Source organism: Photinus pyralis, unplaced genomic scaffold (assembly GCF_008802855.1).
Source record: "Photinus pyralis isolate 1611_PpyrPB1 unplaced genomic scaffold, Ppyr1.3 Ppyr1.4_LG1, whole genome shotgun sequence".
Taxonomy (NCBI): domain Eukaryota; kingdom Metazoa; phylum Arthropoda; class Insecta; order Coleoptera; family Lampyridae; genus Photinus; species Photinus pyralis.
This window is the reverse complement of record NW_022170249.1, coordinates 41,577,859-41,589,181: the sequence shown is the minus strand read 5'-3', so window position 1 is coordinate 41,589,181 and position 11,323 is coordinate 41,577,859. Positions and strand designations below refer to the sequence as shown.

Below are 11,323 nucleotides of genomic sequence, written 5' to 3'. Positions count from 1 at the left end.
CACGATGCTTGTTGCAGTAGGTAGGTACACGGGGTGATGTATCGTGGAAAAGTAAATCTTCGAAACGTAACATTGTACATTGCGATCAAAAATGAGTGACCGTCGAGTCACCTTTGGAATTTTTGTTTACATGGGAAATCGTACTTAACTTCAACTTTCAAAGGCGACTCGACAGTCACTCATTTTTGATCGCCCGATACAAGTAATGTAGGTCTTTTCTGCATAACACTGGATAACTACATAGTTCAGGTGCAGTTGTTCGCTGATGATAATAGTCCTACTGTCGAACGCGTTCGAGGTTTTAATATATTATTCTGGTTTATTGGTGTTTTTGTTTTACGTACGATACCTAGTAAATATACGCTTAAGCATAAATTATGCTTAGTAAATGCTACAATCTAAAATTTTCCGATGCCGCCATTTTTAGCGCATTTTCACAAAAATAAACAAATTTTCTATTATGGCCACTTTGTTCGTACGTCTGTTCATCTATAGTTCTTTTCCTTAAGAACTATTGGTCTCCTTCTTTCCCTATTTGGATCGATATGATGTCGAGGTCTGCATCAAAGAAGAAATTACTAAAAAAGTTATAGTAAAAAATCAATTTTTGCATGTACAAGTACATAGGATAATATTAAATTTTTGCCGTTTATACACTAAGATCCTTCTTATAAAATCAAATTGAAATGACGTATCAAAAAATAGGTTGTGCAATTGTTCATGCGCAGTGCTAACCTAGGTGCTAACTTTCTTATTTGTGGACGGATTTTTTTGAAATGTTAAAAGAAGGAAGGAATGAATTAAATGCACATAAAAAAATAAATTGTACATACGCAGACTGTAAAGCCATTATTGGGCAAGCCCAGACCGACATTCGTTATTTATGAACAAATCCTTCTGAAATTTTAAGGTACGATCCTTCTTATAACATGAAATTGAAGTAGCAAAAATGGATTTCTTATGTGGTCGAATTTTTACGAAATTTGAGCAGAAGTTGCATCATACAAATGGAAAATGAAAAATTTCTTATGCACAGATCAAACTTTCTTACTTGTGTACAACTGTTTTCTGAAAATGTTAACTGACGCTGCTTTTTACAAAACGAATTGAAAACACACGTCAAGGAATGGATCGCGGTTGCGCAGTGTCCACTTTTTTATTTGCGGACCAATTTCTCTAAAATTTTAACAGAGGATGCTTCTTATGAAACAAAATTTTATTGAAAACGTATGTCAGAAAATGGATTCACGTGCGCAGAGCCAAGGTCTTTGGGTCAATTATATCATTATTCAATGATTATATGCAATTTTCCATATAGATTGCGCATGAGCAGACCCAACTTTCTTTATCTTTATCAACTTTTTTTCTGAAATTTTAAAGAAAAGTGCTTCCTTAAAAAATTAATTAATCGTACATAAAAAAGTAGACTGCGTATACGCAGACTAAAAGGCGCAATAAAATCATTACGCATCCACAGACTTACATTGTTTTTTTGTGACCCCATTCTCCTGAAATTTCAGCGCAAGATACTCTTATAAAAGCAAATTGTATAATCGCGTGTCAAAAAATAACTCATTTTTCGGATAAAAACCGTTAATGTGGAAATGAGTTTTTTCTAAATCATTTACGATTAGGTACTTTTTTAACTCATTTAACTTGTTACGTTCTACTTGGCAAGGTGGATATAGGTACACTTCACACGAATAATTTAGACAGCAAATATCACATCAATTATCCAAGTGTGTGAATAGAATTGAAAACAAATCAAAAAGCTGTAAGCATGCCTGATTCAGAATGTTTGAAGAGTAGAAGATGGTACGGATGAAGAAGTGGAAGTATGAGCAAGTGTCATGCGAAAAAGCTGCTACTAGAGAGCACGTGTGTATGTGTTAGTGGAGAAGGATGCATGGTCCTTTGAAGACGACGTTATAGTAGTACGAAGTGTCGAATCACGGAAGCCTGTAGATAATAACGCATCTTCAAATTATTAAGTCGGGCTTGTACAAAATTAAGTGAAGTGTTCCTTTGTATAGTCGCGTTAGAACACAAGACGGTTATGGAACCTTGCAATAATGTAGATGGGGTGAACCAGCAAGAAAGGAGAATTTTAGTCAGAAGCGAATTAATCCTCCGAAAAGAAAAAAATGAAACTACCTGTACCTGCCCATTGCAAATTGTTATTATCGAGGAATTCCAAAGGAAATCTCGTGATTGAAGGTATGTTATAATTATAACATTAATGAGTTCTTATTGTAGGTATATGATGCCCAGATCTTCTCAACCGGAAAGGCATCAGATAATTAAAATCGCAACAAATTCGTTACCTACGTCATTAGTTTGAACAATGTGTCCAACTTCTCAAGTTTAAGAATAAACAAAATGTACATGAATACTATTAACATAATGATAAACTAGTTAAATATATGCCGTCGGAAACTACTGACCACGTCATGGGTCGTCGCCTAATTTCAATTCCACTAAGGGATTGTCCACGACCATAATCAACGAGGCTAAAAAAAAGAATGATAAGGGGTTTTCCGGCGCGCAAATAAAACTATTTGGAGAGAGCAGATAGCTATTATAAGGATATTTATTTAAAATACAAAATAGAGGTTAAGCAGTTCCAGTCATGGTGTCTGTCATGTGCTGCATCCGCTTTATTGTTGTCATTTCGTTTTTGGATACTTCGCACTTTATATTAGCACGTGAGTTGTTTAATTTGTCTATCCTGGTTCTTTGTTAATTAGTAAATGCGCGTTAGGCCATCTCGTAGAATTTTAATAATTATTCAATTTTAATTGATTGATGTATAGGTAAGAAATAGAATTGTGAAGGTTAATCGTCGTGATCATTGCTTTCTAAAGAATTTGGGCTGTTGAATTTTACTCTCAATTTCACTTAATTTTGCCGAAGGTTATTAATTATTCAAATGGCACGCACGCGGTTCGTTTGAACTTTTACAATAGCTATAATAACAATTATTAAAGGAGCAAGGATAATGATGCGCAAAGGTCGATTCAAATTTTAGCTTTTAAACAAGTTAGGTAGCTGTTCTTGTTTTATCGTTAATAGTTTTTCTTTTTGGAATTTTTGACCATTTTCAAATACCTATTTAAATTAAAATTAGGTAGACACATTCTAGGAAACTGCAATTAATAGAAATTTAAATTACAATTCCTCATTCTTATTGTTTTGATTAACTCTAGCATACCTTACAAGATACGTAGAATCGCTCACGATTTTCAGGAGGGGTATTTTTTGCCATTAAGGTCGCATTCGGAAACCAGACTTTTAATCCGGCTCATATTCAATAGCACTAATAAACTCGTAGAAATCCACTGGCGCATCGCTGTCTGTTTTCGTTCTTGAGTTAGACGAGGAACAGACAGATGTACAAAACCATCACATAAGGGGAATTTTCTTTCTTTCGAAAAATTCCCCTAAAAAGTAATCGTGAAGGATTTACAAAAAGTTCATTTCCACTTGCATTCATTTCAATTTTCATATAGAATTGTCATTTGTCATGTTAATGTCATTCTGTCAGTGATGACATACGTTACGGTCGAAGTGATAAATGCGGCAATTATTCATAATATCATTAGACATTACACTTACATGTGACAGGCGGCAGGAAAAGGAGTCTGGTAAAGTGACAGACGGCAGGAAAAGTAGATAGATAAATTTTACTGCCACTGTTAGGGAAACAAAAATTTCCTCACAGAGTAGGCATGAAAATGAAGGTTTCATGAAGATTTCGGGAAAAAAAGACTCGTATTACGTGTTAAGATGCTCGGACGACTGTGGATCATGTTTCAGGCTGTATTTGAAAGTGTGGCGTCCTGGAAAATGTAAGCAGTGTGTGGTTTTAGTATACCATCAAAAAAGAATTGCTGCGAGTTACCTTTGGAATTTTTCTTTACATGGGAAATCATATTTAACTTGAACTTCCAAAGGCCACTCGACGTCAGTCCTTTTTTAATCGCCCATTACTTTGCAAAATTAAAGGTAAGAGTTGACAACTAACACAAAAGGTATGGGTTTCAATTTAAAATCAAATGGTGATATTTCCATTAATCCAATTTTTAGCATGTTTTCACAAAATATTATAAAACATTTAGAATTTTTGACTTTTTGCAATTCGTAATATCTTAAAACTTTTCAAAATATTTGTAAAGGATTTCTTTAAACCAGGTACCAAATTCTTGACAGAACAGCTTCCTAGCTCAAACCACATATTTAATAAAAACGTTCTTGACAATCTTACATCCTTTACGCCTAATGGCCAAAATACCAAAATTTTAACGAAATCGAAATAAAACGTTTTAGGCCAGTGAATATCGACAATAAAACATGATGTATTTCTGATTTTTTAGTCCATTTTAGGTCTATTCGGTTAGTCTATACCTAAATTTGCAATTCTCTAAAAGTTGTAGAAAAAGTGTAGCACACGAAAAAACGCGAGATTTTCGGACGTTTTTCAGTGTTTGCTCTATATCTTCTAAAATATGCATTTTTCGACGAAAGCCACAGTATACGTTTTTGAAAAGCATTAAATAAGTGGCAATTTAGGTCCAACCTCTGTAGGTCAATTAGTTACCAATCACGGCAGTTTTAAAATAGGCTATTTTTTCCAAAAAGCTAAAATTTTAATTTCAGACCTTTATTGCGGCTAAACCATTGATCCTACAAGTAGTAGCAAATGTTATTAGCATCAAATTAAGCACAAATCAAGGTCTATATAAGGTAAAATCGCATTTTTCTGAAATGTTCCGAAACCTTTTCTATCTTTTGTTTTTTGGTGTGGTACTGAAAAAGAAGGCATGTAATCATTTAAAAAACGGTGAAATGTATTTTAATATAAACACAAGTCGTCACATACTCAATATCGCCCCCTTGTTTTTGATGGCGCTGGACTTCCGATGCACTCTTCAACAGGTAGGTTGCTACGTTCGGATGGACATATTCCAGGATAAACCCTTCTAGAACCATAATTCTAGAACCATAATTCCATTGCAGTCCAGGTTGATTGATATAAAATTTCGACATGGGGGCGTATGGTAAAACAATAAAATTCTTAAGCCTACGGCGTAAACCAAAACTACATGTTTCAACAACCTATTAACATTCTTCAGGCTGATAATAAAAGCTGAAATTGAATTATCATTAAAATTTACAAGTGTCGATGAAGTTACAGGATGATAAATTGATTAAACGCCATGTTAAATTGACGCTGAAGGTGGGTAGGTGAAATTTTCGAAGCACCAGGTTGAATCAAATGGAAATTAAATTAAATATCATTAATCGAAAAAACTGTTGTCTTTGTCTTTGAGGGAACACGCTTTTGGTCGTAGCATTCTCTTGAGAGCGCAGCCGAACCGTTAAACTTTTTAAGACGCCATCTTTTGATTGTGCATGAAAATTCTCAGGTTTTGGAAAGTTCTCAAAGGCATTTATTTTGGTGACCTCCTCGTTTTATATCGACCGAAATACTCGATATTCTTCCGAAACATCAACCTTTGTCCATCCTTAAGGTCATATTATCGTATCTGAAACTTTTTTCAGTCGCTCTAACCCTTGGTGAAGACACGCGATAATAGCGTCATGCTAGCAATTTATTGATAGCTCTCTGGAATACTGCAGAAGCGTTGACTAGATCAAAAGGCATACGTAAATATTCATAATGGCCATCCAGCGAGATAAAGGCAGTTTTTGACACTGTCCTTTCCCACTGAGATTTGCTCAAATCCGGAAACCAAATCTAGGGTAGTGCTGCCATGAAGATTATCCAAAAAGTCATTTAGTCTGGGGAGAGAGTATTAATCTTAAATTTGCGTAAGGTGATTATAAATTATATAATTATGTAAGAGGTCTTATATGCACCAATGCGTTTCGATTATCGCAAATCATTGTATGTCTGTAAGTAACTGGTTGATTGTCTTTGTGAATTAAACGATTTCCGTTGAAAAAGATAATACACCGCCCATTAAATCGATTGTTGTAAAATCTAAACAAACGTTGGTAGGTGTAAAATCCAACTCCAGTAAAGCCTATTATAAAGAATATGAAAAGTTGTTTCCATGGATGAATAGGAAGTTACTTACGAATACAGTCTTAAGTGCATCCATAATGCTGGCATATATGAAGGAAATGTCAAAGGTATTTAAATCTTCTATATTTTGGTGCATTCATTCAAAACTTTAAAGCAATGCTGCGATTAAAAAGTGGAACAGATTTGGAAGCATACCCTAAATTACGCGCGTTTGTGAAAGCTTCAACCAAAGGATAGGTACAAAAGCCAAAGAAATGTTCTGCATTTACAGAAAGCGACCTAAGAGGATTTTTTATTTCATCCAGATGACAGTTTCAAAAGTCATACTTGCAGTATTGTTACTTAGCAACTTTTTAAAGCACGTGTGTTTTAAAGGCCCTTTTTCGCACGCATTTGAGTGTTTAAAACGGAGATTGTGATTCAGGTATAATAAAATAATATATTTATTGCGTAAATGCTCAAATCAAAAACGCAAAAGGCAAGAATTCGACGTGCTTAAAGATTATCATTTTTTATACCTACACTGTCCAACCACTCGTAATAATTTATACTCTCCCCATAGTAGACGGGCTTCTTAGACACGTTGACGTAACATTTATTTGTTAGATTTAGAACGCAGCGTAAAATGATATCAAAATTATCTGACCACTTCCTCATTCCCAACATTTTCATCACTATAGAAATGTGACGCAGTCTTCACTCTTTCTGAAAACAAATAATCTATTCCTCCTACATTGACCTTATTTTACGGTGGTTCTCATCATGTCAATCAAACAACTCACCTTGCACATATTTTAGAGAATTTGAAGTATATGTAATCCACTTTATTGAACACTTTCAATTTAAATCCTTATATTTTGGTACATCAACCACATTTTAAAAGCTCTAAATTAATTTTAGAAGAATTTCCGAGTTTGTCTTGGTGGTGAAAATGTTTTCGACAGTTTCACATATTGCAATATTTGTGCTTTCAGAATGGGCCATAGACGACAGAGGATGCAGAACTCCAAACGAAGGAGTAGGAGACTGTATACCAATAGCACGATGTCAACCAATCCTAAACGTTCTACTACAAAGTTTTCCACTTCCCGAACACATTGCTGAAGAGTTACAACTGTACAGCTGTGGAGTGACGGAAACACGCCGCGTGAAGGTGTGCTGTCCGTACGATGTGGATACTCTAAACTACTTAATACTTCCATCTACACGCACGCAAGCAAGCAAAAACTCCGTTTTTAACCACACCAATTTGGCATTACTACCTCAGGAGTGCGGCTTTTTGCAATCCAGTATAAAAATTATTCATGGACAGTTAACTGATTTGTTCGAATTTCCATGGATGGCACTTTTATCGTACAGAAAAGGTATGCAGTGGAGTTTCTAGTTTCCTCTATAGATACCTACTTTCAGTTATGCAGGTAACGAAATCGACTTTAGATGTGCAGGCACTATTATAAATGATCGGTACATTCTTACAGCTGCCCACTGTATAACGGAGTTGGGGAAAACCACCTTGTAAGTTTTTCCATCGCCTTTATATTTGGTGTTAGTTAACTTTCAGTTTCCAGGCTTGGTGTGCGAGTTGGAGAGTATAACATATCGTCTCCCACCGATTGCGTTGAATACTTACCTGGCGATAAAATCTGCGCAGAGCAGTATCAAGATGCCTTTATAGAAAAAGTAATACCTCATCCGCAGTACAACTCAACGACACAGGCAAATGACATAGGCTTGGTACGTTTGGCATTTCCAGTGAACACATCAATTGGTAAGACGCACTATTTTATTAAGCAGGATGTTCTAATTAACTTTCATTGTCTTCCAAGTAGACCTACTAGAGTCCTTGCTTTGTAAGGTTAAGGGCCACATTTTAAAAAATGGTTGCTTGAACGCAATGAGCACGTTTATTTTATTACCTATTATATTTCTGCAATATTGTTAGAAGCAATAATGCAAAACTAATTATAATAATTTTTGTATAGCCGTAACACGTTCTATGTATCCTTTGATTTATGTGTTGTATTCACACAATTCTTTGTTCAAGCTAATATTTTCAAAAATATACACCGTGCATTGTTTGTTTGTAGTATTTCTTACGTATAGACACATAAATTGGAATCTTCTTCTTATTTGAAACTTATATCTCTATGACCCACACAAAGATACCGCACTATTTTCACCGAAAACGGCGAAAACAAGCGTTATCGCGAACCACAACCTCTTTTTTTAATTCTCAATATTTCGTAAACCCACTGGTTTCCTCGAACTATTAAAATACTATCGCATAAACAATTATTTTCTTGTCTATTCCAAACCATGTTTCAAATAATTTCTAAAAAATAGGAAATAGCGCCTGCAAGCTTTACCGTCTTACAATGTCAATTTCAATAAAAGCATTAATTTCGCATTTTTATCTTATAATGAGCTAAATTTAATACTAGTTTTCAAAGCGATACTTTTTTTTCATGAATTTGCAGTTTGAATAATGAGGGCCAATGAAGCCACCGAGCAAGCGAGCGATCGGATGATTGTGAGAAAGCGTAAGCGTCTCGCTTAACAACTAGATGTTAAAATACGAATTACAATACACAATGCACAAAACAAAAGTCCCACGTCTACAAAATTGGGAAATTGGGAATACTATTTTTGTTTTTTGGTTGAACACTTTCCTAACGGCGATTATCCCGGACCCGGAATTGAATTTATACCGTGACGAATTTTCTTAAAATCATGAAAAAATGTGATGGTAGATAGCGACTAATTTTTTGATTGCTACTTTTTCCAGATAGTGTACAACCAATTTGCCTGCCCACCATCGAGGCACTTACCAATCTAGTTTTCGACAATGACAAATTGACAGTGACGGGTTGGGGATTTACAGAGAAAGGTAACATTTTTCGTTTATATACACGTTGCTCTATATAATCACATTTTCCTTGGGGAATCATTAATAACAAACTGGATTTACAAAATTGCTCAACCGCACTACTTTAATGTTAAGGGGTCTCTCACTTTTAAAATCTGGAATGGAAAGAGCACTCGAGTAATACCTACCTAATTTTGAAGGGAAGTGAATTTCGTTTTTAATGGAACCTTGCTTAATGAATTTGATGGAGTTTTATTCGAGAAATTACACGTTACTGGAATTTGTACTTGAATGTAACTTTGGGGGAGGTGTGGTGAAATATACCCACACTTGCTGGAAAGCACTATTCTTTATTCCATCACCACAAAGGCTCGCGACAATGACAACGAAATGTGGAGATTGGAGGTAGATATTGCATCATTTACCTACTATACTTGATTGAGACAAATTGCAATGGAATTGTTTGATTTCTCAGTTTTATTTTCTGTCCGTCTTTTTTATCTCACACACAGCTCACACGCAAGGTTCCCTTACAAACGAAATTCTTTTTTTTTTCATCTAAAATTGAAAGGATAAAAATCGTAGGGGGTGGGAAAAAAGGGCGATAGACATATTTTAACATACTTGGGTTCTTTGCAGCAAAGAAAAGTGAGGTCCTGCTGAAAGTTGACGTATCAGTAATGAAAACGGAGGACTGCCAACAAGTGTACAAACGAGCAGCGCCCAAATCACTCGTAGAAATTGGCGCAAACCAAATTTGCGCTGGAGGCGTAGGAGGCGATTCCTGCGGAGGTGATAGCGGGGGTCCTTTGCAGAAGTTTGCAGAACATTTCGGCGAGTTACGGTATATTCAACAGGGAATCGTGTCGTTTGGAACAAAGTTTTGTGGCATGACTGATATACCTGGTGTCTACACTAGAGTTGATCGATATATGGAATGGATTTTAGATAATATAGAACCCTAAATGCCTAATATATTAATTATGATTAAATTCACACTCACAGTATTAATACATATTAACGATTTTATATACCGTTGGTTATTCCACAAGTCTTAGGGTTTTCGAGGAAGAGTATAAAGTGACAAGAACGCGGGCAATTGAGGCTTGGTTGATCATCAATGTCCGTTTCAATTTCCACCAAACATTTTTATTTTTGTATTGTCACTAATGTGGCATTACATACAGATTGATCCATATGTATGGAATAACTTTATTTTTAGAGTTCTCATGTGCTACTGGGAAAAACCCTAATTTTTGATTAAATCAATTGTAACCCTCCTCTAACACCCCCTCTGAATTATAAGCACCTTCTCGAAATCTATAAATTATAATAGGGCAGTCGTGTGGGCTCTTAATGCTTGAAAGGGGTTTTTTAATTCTATTTTCAGTAATATACTTAATAATATTTTTTAAACTTGATGCAGTCATAACTGGGAAAAATAATTTTGATAATGTCTCCTTCACAAAGACGACATAGAATGAAACAAGGTTCACATTTTTTTTATAAATTGAAAAATACGAGTATACTAACTAGTAAATTGCTTCATTCTGCTTAGAGTTTTGTGATGGAGCCTTCAAAATTAATGTGATTAATGCACATAATTAAAAAAACGGTATATTGCGAAACAGAGAATTAAAATCCCTTTCAAACAAGTACCACAGCATGCCCTTTTTAATTTAAAATTTTCGAGGAGGTGGTTGTAATTTCATGTTATAAATTGGCAAATTAAGAATAAAAATCAAACTATTTGAGGTTTTTATATTTATTTTAAACATATAGATTGCTCTGTATTTCAGAGGCGTGATACTTGTCCACTATCCTTAGTCAACAAACATTCAGGGCAGAAGAACGCAATATACTGTAGCATTATTATTGTAATTGTATGCTTCCCAGTTCCCAAAAGTAGGAAAAATAGTTTATTGTATGCGCCAGAGCTTCCAAATTAACAAAATTTGTCAATTGAAATTTATAAATAAACGGCAAATGAGTATCCTCGCATAAAAATAAAACGTCTAACCACTTACGATAGTGGCAATTTAGACGAAAAAATGGTACTGGATTTGAAAGATCGGCTATCACATCATGAAGTTCTCAGCACGTTTGCACCTCTCTTGAATTTTTATCTAAAGCCAAGAAGACTGTGTAATTGATGATGCAAGTGTGTAACGATTAATACTATTAGTTAACTGTCAACTGCTGGTTAGCATAACTAATTGTTGTTAATTATTTAGCCTACCCACGTTAATACTTTGGCACCCATGGTCTGCCCTACAATTTTGACGCAACGTTTTAAGCCAACTTTTATCCAAAATTGAAAAATCCTCGACCCCCCTGAACTCCTCGTTACAAGACATAAACAATGAGTTGGTAGAGCAAAATAAAATAAAAAAAATAAACTGTTGACC

The 11,323-nt window shown here is 35.0% G+C and overlaps 1 protein-coding gene across 3 annotated transcripts; it reads left to right on the top strand.

Annotated features, from left to right (window-relative positions):
* Positions 1 to 1,871: 1,871 nt before the first annotated feature.
* Positions 1,872 to 9,946, top strand: LOC116158981 (melanization protease 1-like). 3 transcript variants are annotated; one of them, XM_031471863.1, is made up of 6 exons: positions 1,872 to 2,217; positions 7,024 to 7,413; positions 7,468 to 7,564; positions 7,618 to 7,817; positions 8,835 to 8,936; positions 9,555 to 9,946. In XM_031471863.1, exons 1-6 carry the CDS (start codon positions 2,145 to 2,147, stop codon positions 9,878 to 9,880), a joined length of 1,188 nt encoding a protein of 395 aa, XP_031327723.1. In that variant the 5' UTR covers positions 1,872 to 2,144; the 3' UTR covers positions 9,881 to 9,946. The 3 variants fall into 3 exon arrangements, with proteins under 3 accessions (XP_031327723.1, XP_031327724.1, XP_031327722.1); XM_031471864.1 differs by lacking the exon at positions 1,872 to 2,217 and adding an exon at positions 2,240 to 2,705 and having other exon boundaries at positions 7,528 to 7,564; XM_031471862.1 differs by lacking the exon at positions 1,872 to 2,217 and adding an exon at positions 2,241 to 2,705.
* Positions 9,947 to 11,323: the final 1,377 nt, after the last annotated feature.